We start from the raw sequence: 21,934 nt of genomic DNA, 5'->3' as shown, positions 1-21,934 counted from the left end.
TCATGATGAGGGAGGTGAGGCCCTGTCCCAGGCTGCCCCAAGGAGCTGTGGCTGCCCCATCCCTGGCAGTGCCCAAGGCCAGGCTGGATGGGGCTGGGGGCAGCCTGGGCTGGTGGCAGGGGTCCCTGACCATGGCAGGGGGCTGGTATTAGATGATCTTTAATGTCCCTTCCAACCCAAACTGTTCTGTGCTTCTCCACCACTGGATACCAGCTGGTATCTATCAATAGCTCATCAGGGTGAACCATGGCAAAAAATTTTACTATTTTGTTTATTCACAGCACTGCTCAGGGGGGCACAGCCCAGCTCGGTGCAGCCCAGCACCACCCAAAAGCTGCAGCCGAGCCACCAACAGGTGCTGGCACGTGGGGCTGCTGCTCCCCTGGGTGCTTCGGCACCGTGTCCCCCACCACATGGGGCATGGGGCACCCCAGCAGCACTGCTGGGCACCGCAGGGTCCCTGGGTGTGCTACATGTCCCCTCTGTCCCCACTGCACATCCCCTCCATCCCCGCTGCCCTCTCCTCCACCACCGAGGGAAATGGAAGTTGCCTTTTGTCTGGCAGGGGTCAGACAGAGCCGGTTTGTTCGATAAAGCTTTAACGCTTTGTGAACACGCAGAAAAGCTCAACCCGAGGCCCTTTGACAATCTCCATTGTTTTGCAGCTAAAAAAAAAAATAATAATAAAAAAAATAGGAAGAAATGAAAAAGAAAGAAAGGCTGGTTTGATTTAAAACACCAAGTTCATGGCATTTCAAAGAGGAATGATACACAGTGTATGGATTTGTGTGATACGGGGAGATAAAGCAGGGAATAAAATGCCAGGCAGGAGCATTACAAATGCTGCTCTCGGGGGTGAGCCTGGTATTTTGCCATCTGATTATTTTAAGAGGTTTCTGTCTCCTCAGCGAAATCTCTGGCATTAGCCGCACACCCCAACTCTCGGGCATTTGGGGCAAAGTCTGGGAAAGGAGAAGGTGTGAAAAGATGAGTGAATAAGCAATACTTTGCTTTAATGTCTGACGTGCCCGGGAAATGGCATGTACATGTGTACGGTCCGCTTCATCCACACTGGGGTTCATTGTCTGCAAAATTCATAAGCAGCGTAATGCACCAGTTACCAAGCAAAGCTGGGAACCGGGAACCCTCCCCGTAGTTTATTTAAACAACAAGATCCTAATAATAAAATAAAGGGGATCCTGAAAGAATCGTAGGAGCTGACGAGGAGGTCAGTTGATTGAATATTTCATTTATTGAGCGCGCGATTGCCAAAATAAATAACCCGGGGAGGAAAGCAGTAGTCAGGAAATTGCCTGTGGTTTTGTCTCCGGTGAAGTTTCCCTTGAGTGATTTCCTTTGGAGGCTGCGAGCCCCGTGGGACGGACGGGAGGGAGCTGCCCCAGCCGAGGGGGCCACGGCACCGTCCTTAGGGTGCACGGGGGGACGGGACCAGGGCCAGGCAGCGGTGAGGTGAGTGGGGCCCTGGCTGCCTCCCCTAAATACGGGTGCTGTGAATACGGGTGGCAGCAGCGCTGCTCGGTGTCCTCTGCGGCTGTGCCCAAGGGGTGGGTGAGGTGGGGGACTGGAAATGTGTGCTGCCTTGTGGGTGGCTTGCTTTCCTTCTTTCCTTCTTTCCTTCTTTCCTTCTTTCTTTCTTTCTTTCTTTCTTTCTTTCTTTCTTTCTTTCTTTCTTTCTTTCTTTCTTTTCTTTCTTTCTTTCTTTCTTTCTTCTTTCTTTCCTTCTTTCCTTCTTTCCTTCTTTCCTTCTTTCCTTCTTTCTTTCCTTCTTTCCTTCTTTCTTTCTTTCTTTCTTTCTTTCTTTCTTTCTTTCTTTCTTTCTTTCTTTCTTTCTTTCTTTCTTTCTTTCTTTCTTTCTTTCTTTCTTTCTTTCTTTCTTTCTTTTCTTTCTTTCTTTCTTTCTTTCTTTCTTTCTTTCTTTCTTCTTTCTTTCTTTCTTTCTTTCTTTCTTTCTTTTCTTTCTTTCTTTCTTTCTTTCTTCTCTTCTTCCTTCCTTCCTTCCTTCTTCTTCCTTCCTTCCTTCCTTCCTTCCTTCCTTCCTTCCTTCCTTCCTTCCTTCCTTCCTTCCTTCCTTCCTTCCTTCCTTTCCTTCCTTCCTTCTCTCTCTCTCTTTCTTTCTTTCTTTCTTTCTTTCTTTCTTTCTTTCTTTCTTTCTTTCTTTCTTTCTTTCTTTCTTTCTTTCTTTCTTTCTTTCTTTCTTTCTTTCTTTCTTTCTTTCTTTTTTCACTTTCTCTCTTTCTCTTTCTCTTTCTCTTTCTCTTTCTCTTTCTCTTTCTCTTTCTCTTTCTCTTTCTCTTTCTCTTTCTTTCTCTTTTTCTTCTTTCTCTTTCCTTTCCCCTCTTTCTCCTTTCCTCTCTTTCTCCTTTCTCTCCTTCTTTCCCTCTTTCCCTCTCTATCTCCCTCCCTCCTTTCTTTCCGTCTCGCTCCCTTTTCTCATTTCTCATCCTTTTCCCTTTTTCTCTTAAAAATACGCCACTTTTTGCCGTGGCGCGGTGCTGAAACCCCGTCGGGAGGGCTGGAGGGCTGGCTGGAGGGCAGGGAAGGGACTGGCGGAGGGAGGCCGCCTTTGTGAACGCCTCTTGCCCCCTGGCGTCCCCTCGCTGCAAGGACAGCCGGGCTGGGGGGGGCCAGGGAGGGGGCCGGGGAGCCGAGGGGCTTTTTCGGCCGCCTCCATCTCTCACCGCCTCTTCCCCCCCGGAGCCGACCCACAAAGCCAAAAACCGACCCAAGCGAAACCCCCGGGGCCAAACTTGTTTCTCCCCCCCCCCCCCTCTTCCTCAAAGCACCTTTGAAAAATAAAGATCCTGCCCAGCTCCTCAAAGGGAGGAAAAAAAAAAAAAGAGGAAAAGAAAAAAAGCAATAAATTTAAAGAGTTGGTTGCTAGGAAGGGAAGGTGGTGGCTTATTTGGCATTTCTATCCTCCTTTGCATGGTCTCAGTTTCAGCTGGCAGCCCAGGAGGTATGTGGTCGCCTCCATGAAATCTGGGTCTCATTGCAGGCTGACAGGATTTTAAGAAAGGTTCCTAATGACCGATACCGGCTGGCATCTCGGCTCAGTTTTGCAATTAAACCTTACCGAGCAGCGGCAGGAGCTGGGGATAAACGCCAAGACTTTTATTATTATTATTATTATTATTATTATTTTGGTTTTTATTTTTCCTTTTGATTTTTTTCTCCTTTATTTTCGGAGGACAGGCAGGCTGTGCCACACGGAAACTGCCCCCGCTAAAATAATGCAGACATTATTTTGTCTGGAGGAGAGCAACAAAAATAACTTGCACAAACTTCCCCAGCGAGCCGAGAGGAGGGCGGCTGGTGGGACACGGTGCTGAGCATCCCCCCAAAAATTCCCGAAATGGGGAGGTGGGAGACGGCCCCGCAACAAGCCACGGCAAGGCTGGGGAGCTCGCTGCGTGCCGGGCTCGTTATAATGTTTTTTTGCGGAGAAAATGGGGCTCGGGTGATGAATTCGCGGTGGGAAAAGAAAAGAAAAATTGAAAAAAAAAAACAAATGGGGGGAAAAATGAAAAAGAGGGAAAAAAAGGTAAAAAATGGGAAAAAGGGGGGGAAATAATAAAAGAAAAAGGGGAGGAAAAAAAAAGAAAAAAAAAAGAAAGAGAAAGAAAAGGAGGAGAAGAGGGGCACGGCGGGGCGGGGACGGGCACGGCGGTGACCGGGGGTGCCACGGCCCCGCCCGGAGCGGGCCCGCCCCGAGCCCCCCGGCTCTGCCCCGCGGCCGCCGCCTGCACCGCCCCGCTGCCCGCCCTGCTCCGCGGCTTGCTTTTGCTTCCTTCTCTTTTTTCTTATTTTTCCCCTCTTTTTCTTTCTTTTTTTTTTTTTTTCCTTTTTCTCTCTCTCTCTCTTTTTTTTTTTTTTTACTTTTTTTCTTCCTTCTTCTTCCTTCTTTCTGTCTCTTTCTTTTTTTCATTTTTTTTTCTTTTTTTCTTTTCCTTTTTCCTTTTCTTTCTTTTTTCTTTTTTTTTTTTTAATTTCCTTTTCCCTTTCCTTTCCCCTTTCCCCTTCCTTTCCTTTCCTTTCCAATTTATTTCCCTTTCCATTTTTCTTTCCCTTTCCTTTTTTCTTTCCCTTCCCTTTCCTTTTTCCTTTTCCTTTTTCCTTTTCCTCTTCCAATTTTTTCTTTCTCTTTCCCTATTTTTTTTTCTTTTCTTTCCTTTTTTCCTTTTTTTTTTTTCCTTTTTTTTTCTTTTCTTTCCGTTTCCCTTTCCCCTTTCCCTTCCCCTTCTTCCCCTTCCCCTATTTCTTCCCCTTCCTCCCATTTCCCCTTTTCCCTTCCCCCTCACCTCCCCATCCCTTCTCTTAGCCCCCAGCCCGGACCTCCCCAGGTCTCTGCGGGGCTGCGCAGCCCCCGAAGCTGAGCCAAGGAAACGTCTCCCCCTCATCTCCCCCTCATCTCCCTATAATCTCGCCCCCCATCTCCCCTCGTGTCCCCTCGGACTCCCCCCAATTCCCCACAGCCCCCCGGACCGCCCGGCCGAGCGCCTTCACTTCACCGAGCACGCTAAAACTTCCGAAGCGCCGACTTTAAATATTTGTTTTTAATTTTCTGGCTCAAAAATTGGAACTAAGGGGGGTGGCTCCCGCCGCCCCGCTCTGCTTGCACACGGGGGCTGGGTGTTAGCGCTCCCCTGCTCAAACATTTGCTCCTCGCCCCCCGCCGAATTAACCCCCCGTGCGGCTCCTATTAGCTTTTAATTAGATTTTCTGCCCCCGCACACGTCCGAGGGACCGGGTTGCGCGGTGGTGGAGCGAGATTTCTTCCAGAGCCTCTTTGGCTAAACGTATTTACAATAACTCGGGTGGGTAAACAGCGCCACGGCTTGGGGGGGGGGGGTTAAGGAAAGCCGAAATTTCAGGCTGAAAAAAAGTTGCCGAGAATCTCGGGCTCCAGCCCGCCCGGCTTCGGGCTTTCGTTGCCTTTCATTGCAGCTCGTTTTCCGAGCGCCACGCCGCTATTTTCAGCGGTTTGCTTTATTTTCAGCCAGCCCTTCCGACCTGCAAACCCAGCGGCCGGACGAAAAGCGGCTTTGTGGCCACAGCACCCCCGGGCAGGAGCTCTCGGCACCCCCCGGGCACAGCGCGGACACGGGCGGGGGATGCGCGGAAGATGCGCGGGACGGAGGGAGGCTGGGGGGATTTATTTTATTTTATTTTATTTTATTTTATTTTATTTTATTTTATTTTATTTTATTTTATTTTATTTTATTTTATTTTATTTTATTTTATTTCATTCTCTTCCATTTTATTCTATCCTATTTCAAGGCTTTATGGAGGCTTTGCGTTTGCCTCCCCCCTCCACGTTTTCTTTTCCTTACCTGGTGGTGAGGTGCAAAGGGGCTGCAGGGCTCACACTCACCCCATCGGCATGGAGCCAGGCTGCCCAGGTGCTATTCCTTTACCCCTTTCCCTTTTTTCCTCCCCTTTTTCTTTATTTCCTTTTTTTCTTCCCCTTCTCCTTTCCCTTCCCCTTTCTTTTCCCTTTCCCTTTCTATTTCCCTTTTCCTTTCATTTCTTCCTCTACCTCTACCCTCTACCTCTACCCTCCAACCTCTAAACTTTACCTCTAACCTCTACCTCTAATCTCTACCTCCAACCTCTACTTCTAACTTCTACCCCTGCCTCTAACCTCTACTTCTCCTTCCCCTCGATGGTGCAAGGGCAGTCCCACTGATCCAGCTCCCTGATATCCTGGTGCGGAAATCCCCAAATCTTTTCTTCTATTCCCCGCCCCAAGATGTACATTTTTCACCAAGTTCTCTGCACAGTGCAGGCTCCTCTTCCTTCTGGACCGACAAGGCTCAAGCCGAAAACATATTTTCCTTTTTGTCCTGCCTATTAGATATAATTTAACATAAAACGCCTGTTATAATTACTGATTATACAAGGGGTCCCTTGTTTTCGCAAGCTACTAACAGGATTATCTAACAAGTGCTAGACTTCAAATTAACCATAAACATCACATCAGAATTAATTTCTTCACTCTGGAAATGAGGGAAGAGGAGGATTTGGGGTGGGGGGACAGGGTGGTCCCGGGAGGGTGGGTGGGAGCCAGCACCCAGCATCGCTTCCCCCTTGCCTGAGACAGACACGCGAGGTAGAAGCATCACCCAGCAGGGCTTGTAAAGAAATAATTACAAATTATAAATTACAATAAAAGTCAAAGAAAATATGTATGGAAATGTTTTAAAGTGTTGTCTCGGGGAGGTTCGGGGCAGCCCGATCCATCCTGGGGCAGAGCAGCAGCTCAGCTTCCCACCTGCCACCCTGGCATGGCCACGGGAAATGGAGGGCTCTAAAAAATCTATTAGAGATGAGTTAATTAATGGTAATTGGAAAAGGGACCTTCCCTACATGAGATAGTCTTTCCTCACAATAGAACATTTAAAAATAATCTGGGGGAAAAAAAAAAATAAAAAATAAAAGACCTTGTGCTTTTACTGCTGAGGGTGGCAGGGAGCAGGGATGTCCTCGTGCCACGTCCCCACCAAGGGCAGCAGCTCTGCTCGCCTGCTGCCCGGGTGAATCCTCCTGCTCTGCTGTGGAAGTGGATCCTGTGGGCACCTCCTCATGTGGCCCTGCTTTTCCTTCTGCCTTGATAGTGGCCTCACCTGGGGGAACAAGAGGGCTGTGGGGGGCTCAGCCTCCAGCACAGGCCCCAGGGATGATGCTGAGGCTCTGCCCTGCCTTCGCCCCGTCCCTCCATCCCTGCTTTAGGCCTCGTGGAAAATAAACCCTTTTAATGAGTCAAATAATTTTGGACACGAGAAATTTCCCCCCTCTCCTTTGTAATTAGAGCTGGCCGTGTGTCTAAAATGATCTGCTTTCCAGGGGGAAACAATAATTGAATTGTTGGGTGTCTCCCGAGCTTTGCCGGGCTCCGGGAAGGCTGCGAGGGAAGCTGAGCCGCTCTCTTGTTAGCGCCTGCAATGAGAGCGAGACACCCTAGAATTCAATTACGCGGCTCCTCCAGGAACCGTTATAATTATAACGTCAAGTTGTTTTTTAAAATTTCATAATTACGTTTTAGGATCCTTGCGCGCGACTTCGGGAGCGCGCGTGCCCGGCCGCAGCCCCCCGGCGCACCCTCGTGTGCCGCAGCCTCTGCCTGCCCGTGCTGCTCAGGAAGGGGTCGGGGCTGGTGTCCAGGTGCCCTTCATCACCAGCTCCATTCTTCATACCCACACCATGGCCCTGGGGACCCTTCTTTGCATCCTTGCTTGTCCCAGTCCTAACCCCAATGTCCCTCCCAAGCACTGCCCAAACGCCCTGCCCCTGGGCTGGTGCCACGTCCCCGTGCCAATTTGTCCTGTTCAACCCCTCCCATCACCCTTCCTGCAAAACTGATTCTCTTGCATGAGTATTCTGGAAGAAAATTGGGAAAAAGCAGATTGGGGTCACTGGTTAGTGATGGTTTTGCGTTCATCTAAGGAGAAATACCCACCCAACGCTGTCCTCCCTCCGGTGGAACCAGAGCGTGGTGAGAGCTGGGGCACACCGGGCACCCAGCAGAGGGGTATCCAACCCCTGCTCGGCTCTGCACCTTTATCTAGAAAAACACAAACATGAAATACTGAAAAACTCTTCCATTCCCTTTTTGGGGTTGGAAAGAAAAGCTCCAGAGGGCTTGACGTGCCACTGGTGGTGCCTCCACGCTAGGGCTGGGAGCAGCATCGTGTTTGGAGAGCGCTTGAGTGGGTTTTATTCTCTATTTATAAAAGTAGACCAAACTGCTTGCATTTTATGTTCCTGCATCAGACAGCAGGGCTTGTGCAGCAAAACAATGGTCTCTTTGAAACGAGAGATGCAGGTCTCCTGTCTTGGTGCCGAGCCCTTGCTCAGTGTTTCTTCTTTCTCCATTTTCCAGCTGCTGACCCGCGGTGTCCTCTCGGGGTGATGCTCCAGAGCTCCTGCCCAGGGCTACCTGAGGGTGTTTGGTGAAAGGACTTCTCCCGCGAGGAAGAAGGAAAGACTGAAAGAAAGGGCAAGATAATCAAAGAGCAAGAAGTCCAAACGGAGGAAAGGTGGGAGAATCATTCCCCGGAGGTGCGTGCAGGGAAACGTGCTGTGTGTTGGGAGAAACCTGCCCATGTCTTCAGCTCCCCGTACCCAGCAAAAATGCACAAAGCAGGCAGCAGAAGGGCTGATGTTCTCCAAGCCCACCACATGGCCATGGCCAAGATGGCCCCAAGCAAACAGAGGGGGCAGCAAAATGAATCCTGGCCGACACTCATCAGCACCAAGACCCGGGTGCCACCGAACCACCTTGTTTCGGTTGCAGCTCTAGCACTTGGCTGCTCACACCAGCTTCTCCTCAGCCTGGACCAAGTCCTGGGGAGGCTGATGCACATTTTGCAGGCCCACATCGCTGTCCAGGAGAGATGCAGAAGATGAAGAGCACGTCTCAGCCCCTGCAGGTCGGGGCCCTGCATTGTTACTGCAGCACTGGGGCGAGGGAGCAGGGAGGAACAGGCAGCGACTGTGCTGATGGCGGGCTGGGAATAGCCTCACTTCTCATTCTCTCAGACAAGCAATTAGAGCCATCTCCCCAAGCAGTTCCCACCCAGCAAGGAGTTCCAAAATATGAAAATTCTTTCCTTTCATATTATTTTCCAGATGTTCAGTCTTCGCTTCCCTTTATTAATGCTTCTTTTGCCAGGGTGACTCATTTAACAATTAGCTTAGGCATAGGGTGTAGCATCTGTTACAGATATTACCTGTGCCTCCAAGGCAAAGCTTCTTACCTTCATTTTTTACTCGTCTCTCCATTCCTTCTAGGTCTTTAATAACTTTGTAAAAATATCTTCAAATTAACGGCAAACTCTGATTCCTCAACCAGGTCAACAGATGGCTCATTTGGACCTGCCCTCAATTAAGCAGGTGGAACATGCCCAAGGAGCAGGCAGGCAAATGCAGCTGTTCTCTCCCCAAATCCCACTGCCGATACGATGGGATTCACTTGCCGGCCCCTGCGTGGGGCTGGTTGTTCTAGCAACCTCGTAACTTTGCATTTAGACTCCCCTCTCCTGACTCCTTCCCACGACTGCTGGTGGTGGGGGTGATGACGCTGGGATATCTGCGTGCAGTTGGCTTCGGGGTCTACTTCCAATGTTTAATTGTTGGGCACGATCCTGAAGCGCTGGTATTTCTCTTCTTAAGTGCTCGTCGATATCTTTGGCTTGTGCATTAGTGGGTGGTGATGCTGGGATTCAAAGCTGAAGACTTGTGCCACCCAAAATGTCCCACGTCCTCTGCGTGGCCTTCAGCTGCCGCTCTCGGAGGCTGTGGGTCTCCTGTGCCAAACCTCTCAGCCCCGTGGGTTTGCCTTCCATAACCTAGGGCGTCAAAACTCTTGGCAGATGCCTGTGTTTCACAACCGGGGCCCGACGAGAGAATTATTAGTCTCCGGGTTGTTTCTTTAAGTACGTATTGAGTAAGAACTAATTTGTACCATGGTACAAATCTGACTCTGCAGGGTGTTTGAGTAAAGACAAAGTAAAAACTAAGCAAAGACCCTAGGATCTGTCCTGTTGATAGCAAGGGCTTTCTGCATGTAAGAAGAAGAAATCTGGTAAAAATCTGAGCTCTTTTCCTGATGTTTTTATTCACTCTTTCTCAACCCGTTCTGACACAGCCTTCAGCAAGATGTTTGAAGGTGACCTACGGGAGCTTTGGTAGGACGATTGCTCAGTGGCTTTAAACATGACCAAGGCTGCCAGGAGGGGACATGCAGCCCTTAGCCCTGACCTCCCTGCTCTCCCCCTAAGGCTGCTGCCACCTCTGTGAGCACAGCTCTGTAATGGAAAGGAAAAAAAATATATATTTTTCTGGAAAAAATATATTTTTCCAGAAAGGAAAAATATTTAAAAGCAGAGCTTGCAAAGAAGTTCACTGCTGCAGAGCTCAGCATGGAAATGGATGCGCTCTGCTTGCCCCAACAGGATCTCTGCTGCACAAGCGAGCCCTTGAAGTTTTATTTGGGAGCTGTTTTGCTAATGCTGGGCAAGGCAGCAGGGGGTGTTCCTGGTGATGCTTCCCCAGCTCAGGAGGAATTCTGCCCCATGTCTCTGTTGGCTTCACAGGGATTTCTGGGCAGCTAATAATAATAATAATAATAATAATAATTAATAATAGCCTTGCCCTCACAAAAGGAGTGACTTCTCAGTGATCTCACTGCCTCCTGCTCCCAAATGACCTCTGATGTTAACATAACATCTCCTTTGTGTCCAGGTCCAAGGTTTAAAAACTCCACCTGTCCCTAGAGGGATCACGAGCCCCTTGCTCAACCACACACATGCCACAACCCCTTGGTGACGGCAGGAGGGGCTGTAGGTACTGCTGGGCACCTTCCCAGCTGGCTGAGGGCCTTTCTGTATGGCAGGAGTCAGTCTCCTCCAAGCTGTGGTGGTCCCAAGACACCCGATCTGAGGCTTTCTCATGTCTCTTGGATACGCTGCAATTCAAAATGCCAGTGCTCTTGTCCTGAAGAACCCAAGGCTAAAACCACTCAGGACTAATAAATCTGACCCCTGTGAAGTCACCTATGAGCTACTCTGAAGCTATGAGCTGCTCAGCTGCTTTTGATGAATCAGAAAACAACACCGGCGCAAAGAACCCTCTGGACCACGTGCTGTAGGAGTCAGGGAGCTTGGAGCTCCCCATCCCAGTACCAAACCCAGGAGAAGCAGGGCAGCCGTGTTTGATTTCCGTGTAAAAATGCTGATCTGCTTTCATTACTACAGGATATGTAACAAGTTGGTGGAATTTCTGCAGCACTTGCCTGCTATTTAATGTAACAGGGCTCTGAAACCACCTAGACATGACTTACCATAGGAGAGAAAACATGATTTACAGCTGGGGGAACCTCACTGAGCTGAACTCATAAGCTCTGACCCTTTAGGACTCCTTGAGCAGCGATGCTTTATTTACAGAAATTATCACACGTCCTTTGAATTCTGTCTTTGAGGGTTAACCAGCAGCACGATTACAACCTACCGCCTTCCTTATCACGCAGCTGTGCAATAAAACTGCTCTCCTCACCCCGCTGTTATTAAGCTGTCATCACAACCAGCGTTTGTAGCCTGCGAAGACAGAAAAATGTCATTGCACAACAGGATTTAAAGGCAGGGAAAGGACGACAACACGAGGCGGGGCAACTCACGTGGTGCTTCGTTACCCAAGGAAATCACCATTATTTTTAGGACGCTGTCCCGGCCCCTTTGCTGGAGGGACCTCTCCAGCTGTGTCCCCTCGAGACAGACACCCCTCAAAAGCTTCCGAGGTAGAACTCTTAATGATTTTTTCCATATAAGTATGCTTTGTCCAATTAGTCCTGCATGTAATGCTTTGTTCTCATGAATTTTGGAGCTCCTCTGCTGTGCAGCAAGGCTACTGAGACTTAATTTCATTATTCACCTCAATATGTTCCTGCTGCATTCAGCGAACAGTCTATGGGCCCTCCTGTGGCTAATTTAGCACCTGCAAATCCCCATGCTTAAAACCAAAGGCTGAATAACCCACAGAATGAGCGTGCAGGAACTAAACACAGGCCAAATCATCACACTTTCTGGCAAGACTGATATATATATATTTTTTTTTTCTGCATGTAGAAACTTTGGGCACACTTCCCTGTCTCAAAGAGAGACCCTCAGTCAGATGTCCTACTTCTCTTTGGCACCAGGCTACATCCCAAATCTTTTTGTGCATGTTTTTTAATTCCTTCTGACAAAGCTCAAGCAGTTTGAGGGGAAAGCAACGCACCTGGAGGATCCAGGCCATGCTCAGACCAGAGATGTTGGCTACTGCTTCAGCTGCTGTGCAGCAGAGTTACGCTGAACAGAAGGCAGGCTGACTATGCCAAAGCAGTTAGGAACCTCATCATGAAGGCTGCTCAAGCTAAGCCAACAAAGTGGATGAAGATTGATCACAAAACCATTCTACTGCTTCCCCTACAAACACAGCAGCTTCTAGAAGCCCCAAACAAGCACTTGGGTAAAGTAAAACCAAAATCTTTGTTTAAATTATCAAGATGTTATCTTTCCTAAATCAAATGGTGCAAGCCTCAGCAGCACTTAGCCTTACCAGCCGTGCTTACTCCTCCTTGCTGTGTGCACTGTAAGATGCTTTGGCATTTAGTGATACATCTCTGCAGACAACCAGGCTGCAAGACATAGCATGTTTACCCCGCACCCTCTGTATTTTATTTCAGATTATGAACTTGAGTATCTTGGAAGACAATGGTAATAGCATTCTGTACCCTAATTCACCTGGCAGTAATACACGCTTATGTCACTTGGCAAAATAGCAAAACTCTTTCTCTTAAACCCTATAATTCATGCTGGAAAACCTTCTAAAAGTTAAATCTTATAAATTCAGTTTAGGATTATTATTTTCTTTTTTTTTTTTTTTTAATACCACTGAGTATGCATGACTGACTGTTAGTTATGCAACCATAACAACTGTCCTTTTCAAGAAAGATTCCTGCATAATGTGAATACAGAGAACCCATGGCAAACGTGACTTGATCGTAGAACTTTAATAGTAAAAAAAGTGTAAAACCAAACACACCAATGAAAACTTATCAGTAAGAATGAGAATTTAAGTGTTCAAATTCAGCATAGTGCAAATTTTCTTCACTCCCCTCCCACCTCTTCCAAACTTAAATCACTTTGGTTCAGGTACCTCTAAGTATTGGCAAAAAATGAACTTTTGACTTACATTTTTTGGCTGCGTTATTTTTAACACATACAGATCTAGCTTCAGGCTTTACAAATAAATCTTAAATACTTTATCAATCAAATATATGTAGAGATCAGTCATCTTATATCCAGTTTTATGAAGTTTTGGAAATAGTTTTAAGATGGTTTCAAAACTGTCTCTCCAGCAGGTAGCACACTTAAAGTATCTGAGCTGATCCAGTCCTGATCTGAAGACTTATATGATTATATTTTTAGGTTTTAAGCAGTTGAGAAAAGGATTTTATGCCAGTGAAATTACTCAATTCACACCAAAGCAAGATTAGAATTGGGGGCTGTTTTGTAATACCGTCTTTGTGCTAATCTCTTCCTCCAAAACAGAAGCACAAGCAGCAGTTAGAGCATTCCCGTAGAAGAGTGAAAACAGCCAGGATGCTGCTACCTTGCCTCAACATCTTTTTTTGACGGGTCAGTCTTTAACAGATGCCTCTAATTACATCAGAAGCCATGTAAGAGTGGAAACAAACACACACGAAAAATGTAGAATACAAAAAGGCAAATGCATAAAAGTTTACAAGTACACCATAACCACAAAATTGGAGTATTTCTAAAAATCTGGGTTTGATGAAAGATACAACAAAACTAGCTTTACTATTACTAGTTAAATAAATTATTGCTCCATTTGACTCCATGCAGCATTGAAATGAACTCAGAACCTTCTTCTCTTTAATCTGTCATAAGAAATGATCGCTATGTAAGAGAATACAAGGCTCAGATTTTTACTGTACATTGCACTTCAATTTTAAGACCTAATACTTGCTATTTAGGTCTACTGTGGTCTAAGCTATCAAACGAATACATTGTGCTCACAGAACTATGTATTAAGAAACACCAAATGTTTAATGTAGTGACATAAGCACTTTTTTCTTTCCTTTTTTTACACATGGCAATCACAGATTGCAAGTTCTATAGGGTTGTGATAAAAACAAGTAGTGATCTCTTTCATAAACTGAATTAAGGAAACAAGCTGTTCAAAATTCTTCACATGCAGTTTAAGTCACATTTTAGGCTTGCTTCTGTTTCCAATGTTTTTAGTCAAAACCCTCACTCAAACAGATGCAAGATCAAAAACAGCTGTAAGGAGGAAACTACAGATCTTCCGAGGAGTTGGGACCACATCCTCACTAACCACAAGCACCTGCAATGCAGGTATCTTCAGTGACACCACACATTTAAGACACCTGAAGGCAGCTTTGGTGAGACACTGAAGCACATGCATACTTTTAAGCAGGAACACTTACAAACACTTTCCTACTGAATTGGGCCAGAACGAGATTTGCTCAAGCTAGAGTTTCTTGATAAAGTTCATGTTGGAACAAGATTGTCTCCAGCATTCACCTACTGTACTGAAGTAATTTAGAAATTTCCCAGCCAGGTGACTTCAAGCCTTTTGTCCCTCAAACCCCCTCCACTGCTAAAGTCAAACTTAATGCAGCATTACAGGTAAGGGCATGATTCCTTCATAAGACTCCTAAAAGCGTTAGTGCAATGCCTTTAATCTGTTTTGATCACTCTTATTTTTAAATAACCCTATACTTTTTTTTAAAAGATTTGGATAAATACTATTCCTATTAAACCATACTTCATCATTGTTAAGCACCATCGATCTACTTCCTTTGGGCACTGATACAGGCGCTTGTAATTAAATTTCTGTTTCAAGGCTTTAAGATGTGGCAGCTGCTTCAATAACTTACACTGGAATCTAATACTTGGAAAACTGCCACTTAGCCTGAATGCTTGTATTCAACTTGGTGTTAAACTCTTCGAGAGAACAGCCATATGCAAATGCTTATGCAGTAAATCAGGGTAAGATTTCAAGATAAGCAGTTAATTTCACTTGGCTATTCTAAGAGTGGATTAATTTTTTTTTCCACAAGTCATTTGTGCAGTGAGCCCATAGAGAGATTATTTTCTCTAAATAATCTTCAATTTAAAACAGGAACACATCTTCTCAATGTTGCTTTCACGCTGGCACCATGCTCTCTCCTCCAAGGATTTAGTCATTGTGTGGTTTCTCTGGAATACCCTATGGATTAAAAGAACAACAGAAAGTATATTTTAGTACCATGTAAGAAGTTACATGTTATGCAATATTTTCAATAACTAAAGTTAGTTGACTATTTAGTCAGATTGACAGTGACCTAGCAGACACAGTTTCTTGTCAAATCCCAGCAAGGATGTACTCCTTAACTGTGGACAGAAGTGTCACCATAGTTTTGTGCTGCCTCAATTTGTTCATTTGATGAAAAGAATTAGGCTTGGTAGACAGGTAAAGACTTTTTCAGCCTTCCTATCTCAGGATATTTATTTGCAGGCGCTGCACAGCACTCACTTAATGGACATTTGTTTCATTTTTAATGTTTCATTTTCAAGCTGACTTCAAGCAAAAGTTACTGGATTTTCCCTGCAAAGCCTAGTATCAGATAGACTTGCTCATTTCCTCCTAAGCTCCTTTTCTAGTGTGATACCCTCGCACATCAATTTAAAAAGGCATTTAAACAACCTATTTAAAATAGAGCTTGTAAGTTCTCCTTCATTCTCTTGAGAAAATACAGACATCCAAGTATTGAACATGTGCACAGTTCCACAGCCCCCAAGCAGTAGCAAACAAATATTTGTGAGGTGGGTGTTCTTGAGACAACCCTAGTTTGCCAGATGCTGAGAATGATGGTTACAACTCAAGATGATGTATTGCCCTCCATCTAATCCAGCTGATGAGTAATGGAGGAGCAGCTTTAGGTATCAACATGCAGCAAGAGCTGCAGCAGCACCTTCATCTTCTCTTTAGAAATCAAACTATGAAATGTTGGGTTTCATCAAGCTGAGAGGAAAAAAGTTACTGATATACTTTATTTAAAAAAAATTCTACCTTTCTCTTCCCCCATACACTTAGTCCTAAGGGAGAAAAAGCACATGCAGATTGCATGTACTGCTGGGATTTGAAGTGGAAGTAATGAACTTATACTTTAAAGAACATCAGGGAGAAAAAAAAATGAAGTTTTAAGACATTGACTAAGGTCCTGGGAGATCTGGCTTGATACCAAGTTATATCAGGAAGTAATTTTTTAGAAGAAAACTATTTAAACCAGGCAGACTTGCCAATGCCTTCCCCCCACCCCCCAGTCTTTTTCTACTAGGGGTAACTGTTAATGTAGTGAAACTGAGAATCAGTACTACAGAAATTAATCAGTGGTGGTCAAGCAATGTGGCTTTTTCCCCCCAGCTTGGCTGCAAGCTGGTCCATCCGCTGTATCAAGTTCTGACCATCCACATCAGAAGTACATTGGTGTCTATGCCCTGGGTTAGAAAGGTTAGGCAGAAGGGACAGAAAGCCTGTTCGAGGCAAGACAGCTAGCTGCTGCCTGGCCTTTTTGCTCATTTGTAGTTCAGTCCCTAAAAACAGCTTTCCCCTTTACTAGACAGCTTTGGAGTGACTTTTAGTTTAGGAGCTCCTAAGTCTATCAAGGCCCTTCCTTCAGAGAAAAGGGAAGGCACCTAAGCTACTTGAAGTAGAATGGTTGAATGGTTTCCAGGATAAAGCAGTTATGTAGGAAAAGTTAAATTAACTGGATCTGGTCTCATTTAGGCTCTTGCTGGAAAAAGTTTCACACAGAACATACTCAAACACTTGCTAAGACAATTCCCACTCCACTGGTAACACAGGTTGCATGTTTACATTTCAGCTCTTGGGAAGATAGGTATTAATCTCCCGATCTGTGAGTCATACCCTTAAAGGCATAGTTTGTTCTTGGAGTAACAAAGACAGAAGTTATTTGGACTGCTAAAAGGAAATGGTAATTATACAGTAGTTACCATAGCCAGCTGGCGTCCTATGTTTCCTACAGTCACACCTCCTGAGAAAAATATACACGGAAGCCAAGAACGGATGTAAAGAAAATCTGGGGATGTATACCTAATAAACAAAAGGAAATAAATCAGAGACAAGGTATTATCATGTTATCATCACTTTATGTACTGTTAAAAAGATGATCTAAGTTTTTCATCAGACCCAAACAACACAGAAACATAGGAGCAGAAACAGGGAGACCAAATTAAGTCTCTTAACTTATAAGCTTTAACTAGCCAATGTCCTTGCCAGCAAGGTTTAGGAATTCTCCTCTCCTGAGTGCCAGTTGGCGATACACCAAGTCAGGAGAAGGTTGGTTTGTTGGGGTATATGGTGAAATGACAACAGCTCAGTCTGCCCCCCCCCCCTCCATGCCATCATTTACAACAGCATGACAATTAGCTGCCTTAGACATATAAGATGCCTTACAAGGACACACCAAATATGTTAATAAGTAGTTTGCAATACCTGTGCACCCCCTACTTTAATTAAGACAAGAAAGTTGAAATACCATTTTAAAGCATAACTTACTGATAAACACCATTATATACAAGGAACTGGGTTATCAGAGTTGCTACAAAGGCTATCGTAATTCCAAGTCCGAGACCACTTCTTGAACGATCAAATGTCCACCAGAGACCCAGCGATAAGGCTGCTAGAGTCAGGGACAGCTGGACATTGTTTGCAAAGTCTAATTTCTGGAAAAAAAGATGTTAAGGACAATCCTTTCAAATCTTCATACATCCTACTCAAATTGAAAACAAGCATGATTTCGTATTTCTAGTGACAAAATTGTAGGGATCTGCCTTTCAGACCTGCTGAGCAATTACAGCTCTTGCTGACTTGAAGTTTTCTGCCCAAGCCATCATCATTCAACACAAACAATGCTCTTACTGTAGAGTTTAGTGGATCTCAGTAGTTAATTGTGTTAACTATTGCATAGCAAACACATACAGGTTAAACCAACATGTTACCCTGTTACACTCAGCTACACCAGCCATACATCTGGCCCTTCTCCATCCCAGAACCCCATAACTACTTTTAAGGTAACTACGTCATCTATCTTAAAGCAGATATTGCACTGTACTGCAGGTCTCAGGAGTCTGCCTCTGCCAATGGCATTCTCATTACCTTTGTAATTCTCCCAGGCATGAGTGGAAGAGCCTGTTTCATGGCAATACACTAAGTACAGCAAGCAACAACATCAACCAGTTGAAGGATACAGCACTTGCATGATTAATGCCAACGAAAACTGCTATGCATCGCATGACGCTGGCCCACTCTCTTTTGAACTTGTGTGGTTCCCCCAGGTGGCTGTCAATGCAGGGGTACAGCAGGCCAACAACAGCTGCAAGAGAAGCAAGACCACTTATACTAACCATTACATCATGATTATTTCATTACTATTAAATATTAGTTTAGCAATTAAGTGCTTGATAAAACCTTCTAGTAGTGATGTGCCTACCATGCTGCTGCAGGCCTGATAAAGAAAACAGTCATTAGCATTCCCGCCCAACCTCCCCAAACTTTAGAAATGAAGAATAACCACCAGACTTTTTCAAGCAACATTCTGTTTGGACCTTTATAGCAGACACACATCTGACTTCAAGCTCTTTCTTAACCCCCATGAGGAAGTATCATTTCCCAGCCTGAGTAGATACTTGCTTTGTACCAGTAAATAACAAAAAGCTTAATTATAGTGAGGAATGGAGCATACCTTTATTGCTCATATGCAGGACAGCTCCTTTTACAAACTTGATTTATTGCTTGTGAATCAGGCCCTGAATTACTATTTGCTTGGACTAAGAAGTTCCTTGGCAGAGCTGATTTCCCTCCTTCTTCTGGACTGTAATGCAGCCTATGCTCCCATACAAATTAAATGAATTTGGATATCAAATAGAAGCAGGGCAGAACTTAAGGAAACAACTGCCATCAGTCATGTGTCAGTGAAAAGTATCTACTCACGCTGTTAGTCAGGCAGAGCTTTGCTTGCATATCGCATTTTCTCAGCCTTACGAGAAATGGTTGCAGAAGGAAAAATGTTTGTCTGTGCTCAGTTGCTGGGTACTTGTTTAATTCTTTTAAGGCTTGCAATTCCATGTATTAGAACAAATGCTGATTAGACAGTGAGCTTTAACTGTTTGGGATGTTTGTTTTCTTCCCTACTTTATTTTTTTTTCCTCCTTAAACTCCTAAGAGAAGTCACTTCTATGTGAAGAGGTTTACAGGAGCTACTGCTGTAAGTCAATGGATCTGGTGCTGAAAGCCTCACTTCTTGGTGCCAGCTAGCAGGACTTTTACCTTAAGATAACAGCTACATGCCAGAGATTAATCCAAGCATAACTGGGCTATCAGAAGGCTGTAATGAGGCTACCTCGTAGCACTTAGCATGGAGCTTATCACTCACGTGAGTTCGATTAACCAGACCCTCTTGCTCAGCACCACTGTACTTAAAAACAGGCAGAAAAAGCGCTGTGAAAGCACTTTCAACACAAACCGCGCTCACAACGGCGTTGCTCCCCTTGACCCGACCTGCCAGCCCTCCAACCCCTGGGAGGGCATCATCACGGCGGGGTTGGGGTTTGGGTTTGCCCGCAGTGCCAGCAGGCGGCCGGGCACAACAACGCCGCCGGCCCGCTCCGTGCCCGGCGCCCCGGGGCCGCGGCTCCCCCTCCGCACGTGACTTCCTTGTTTTGGGCCCCGCCCCTGGCCTGTTCGCGCCCGCAGCCAATGGCGAGCGCCGCCCGCCACTCACCAGTTCGGCGGCGGCCAATGGCGGCCCGAGGGGGGCGGGGCCGAGCGGGAGCGCGCGCGCCGCTGTCGCCGCCGCGGGAACGCGCCGCGGGGCTGCACCGCGCCTGCTGCTGCTCTCCGGGGTGTGCGTGTGGGGGGGAAATAAACCCCAAAATACCCAAATCAAGGCGGTTTCGTGGCGTGGGGAGCGGCCACGAGGTTGGGGCACAGCGAGCTGCGCTGCTTTCCTTCCCCATTGGTGTAAAGGAGGCACACACCCCCCCAAAAATAACCCCCAAACTGTTAAAATCCAGGTAAAAACACACAAAACGAGGTCAGCCCCGCCGCCCGCCGCTCACCTGCCGCCGTCCCGCAGCACGGGGGCACCCACCAGGCGGAGGAGAAGAGCGTGGCGATGACCTCCTCGGGGAACAGCGTCACGTTCCTCTGCACCTGCAGCAAGTTCAGCACCAGCGCCATGAAAGCGCCCACCACGAAGAGGACCACGCTGCGCTGCACCAGGTGCCGGCTCCAGTTCAGGGTGCTGCCCGCACCGCCGGGGCTCCGCGCCCCGTGCCCTGCTGACACCTGCGAGGGGCCTCCAGAGCTCAGCATCTCGCCCACCTTGGTGGCCGCGTCGCCCGGCTGCGTTTTGTGCCTCCCCCTGGCTGCGCACGAACAGCTCCAGGTGCAGCTCTCCAGCCGGGGCATCGGCCTCACCGGCAGCCCTGCGATGCAAGCGGGAAAAACAACTGGTTATAGCAAGCCTGAAGGCGAGACAGGAGGAGATGCAGCAGGAGGGGACCAGCAGGAGGACGAAGACCCCGACTCCAGTGGGCTGGGGGCTCCCGTTCCTGTCATGATGGGAGCTGGGGGGGGCTCCAGTTAGGGCCGAGGGGATCCTGTCAGGACCCAGGATAAGGCCCGGCAGGCTCCCATTCCTGTCAGGGCACAGGGGGCTCCCCTTCCTGTCAGGATTTGGCCCAGGGTGCTCTTATTGGGGCTGGGGGCTCCCCTTCCTGTCAGAGTCTAGCCTGGGTGCTCCTATTGGGGCCGGGGGGCTCCTGTCAGGACTGAGGGCTCCCATTCCTGTCAGAATCAGGCCAGGGAGGTCCCATTCTTGTCAGGGTTGAACCCAGGGGGCTCCCATTGTGGCTGTGGGCTCTTATTCCCATCAGGATGGGGCCCGGAGGGGTCCTGTCAGGGCCGGGGGCTCCCATTCCCGTCAGGATCTGGCCGGGGGGGGGGGGCTCCTATTGGGGCTGGGGGCTCCCATTCCTGTCAGACCCGGGCTCAGGGAGCTCCTGTCAGCGCCGGGGGCCTCCCATTCCTGTCAGAACCCGCGTCTCCGAGCCTCCGACCCCCCAATTCCTGTCACAACCGGCCCCGGGACCCCCCAATTCCTGTCAGGCCCCGACCCACCGCCGCTCTCCGCCTCACCTCAGGCCCCCCGCCGCCGCTCAACCCGCGAGGGACGGGACAAACACAGCACCCACCCCACCGCCGTCCCGCTGCCGGCGCTGGGGTTTATAACCGCCGGCCGCCGCGGTCACGTCAGGCGCCGCCGACCTACCGGCGGCCGGGGGCAGCGCCGGGCCCCTCCGCAGCCGCCCCTCGCCCGCCCCCGCGGCGGGAGGGGAGTGGCCACAGGGGCCGAGGGGGCGTGGCTAAAAGGGGGAGGGGGCGTGGCCGCGGCGCGAGCTCGCCGAGCGCGGGAGTCGCGCGCTCAGCCCGGCGGCGTCGGGTGAGGCGGGCGCAGCCAATGGCGGGCGGGCGGCTGATATGACGTAGGGACACACCACCCGCCCCGCGCGCGGCCGCGCCGCTCGTCCCGCCCTCCCTCCCTCAGCGGCCCCGCCCCGCCCCGCCGCGGGAGCGCGCGCGGCAGCGGTTACCTCATGGAGTGGGGGGGGATGAGGGGGGGATGGGGGGGGGGAGCGTTACCTCAGCGCTGAGGGGCGCGGTGAGCGTGGAGTCACGGGATGGTTACGGAATGATAAAATAAAGGAAATGCACAATGACAGAAATCACAGGATCCTTACAGAATGATAAAATAAAGGAAAATAAATGAAATACAGAATCACAGAATCATTAAGGTTGGAAAAGCCCTCCAAGATCATCCGGTCCAGCCATCCCCTACCACCAGTGTCACCACTAAGCCATGTCCCCAAGCACCACGTCCAACCTCTCCTTGAACACCCCCAGGGACGGTGACTCCACCACCTCCCTGGGCAACCCGTCCCAATGCCTGACTGCTCTTTCTGAGCAGAAATGTCTCCTCATCTCCAACCTGAACCTCCCCTGGCACAACTTGAGGCCATTCCCTCTGGTCCCATCACCAGTTATCTGTGAGCAGAGGCCGACCCCCAGCTCCCCACACCTTCCTTCCAGGTAGCTGCAGAGAGCAATGAGGTCTCCCCTGAGCCTCCTCTTCCCCAGCCCAAACACCCCCAGCTCCCTCAGCTGCTCCTCACAGGACTTGTGCTCCAGGCCCTTCACCAGCATCATAGCCCTTGGTCCCAGTTCAACCGAGTTGTGTTTCATTGATGTGTTCAATGTAACAAAT

The 21,934-nt window shown here is 48.0% G+C and overlaps 1 protein-coding gene and 1 long non-coding RNA gene across 2 annotated transcripts; one reads left to right on the top strand and one right to left on the bottom strand.

Annotated features, from left to right (window-relative positions):
* The first annotated feature begins 4,517 nt into the window (after nt 1–4,517).
* On the top strand, nt 4,518–13,203 carry LOC137852114 (uncharacterized). Its single transcript, XR_011093662.1, has 2 exons — nt 4,518–4,835; nt 7,901–13,203. It is a non-coding gene; the product is annotated as an uncharacterized lncRNA (long non-coding RNA).
* On the bottom strand, nt 12,550–20,967 carry INSIG1 (insulin induced gene 1). The gene is made up of 6 exons (XM_068673442.1): nt 20,809–20,967; nt 19,728–20,096; nt 17,859–17,983; nt 17,167–17,333; nt 16,602–16,701; nt 12,550–14,814 (listed from the first exon to the last, which is right to left on the bottom strand). The coding sequence occupies exons 2-6, from the start codon at nt 20,077–20,079 to the stop codon at nt 14,785–14,787; spliced, it is 774 nt and encodes a 257-aa protein (XP_068529543.1). The 5' UTR covers nt 20,080–20,096; nt 20,809–20,967; the 3' UTR covers nt 12,550–14,784.
* Nucleotides 20,968–21,934: the final 967 nt, after the last annotated feature.

This window comes from Anas acuta, chromosome 2 (genome assembly GCF_963932015.1).
Source record: "Anas acuta chromosome 2, bAnaAcu1.1, whole genome shotgun sequence".
In the NCBI taxonomy this organism is placed as follows: Eukaryota; Metazoa; Chordata; class Aves; order Anseriformes; family Anatidae; genus Anas; species Anas acuta.
This window is presented reverse-complemented; position numbering and strand designations above follow the sequence as displayed.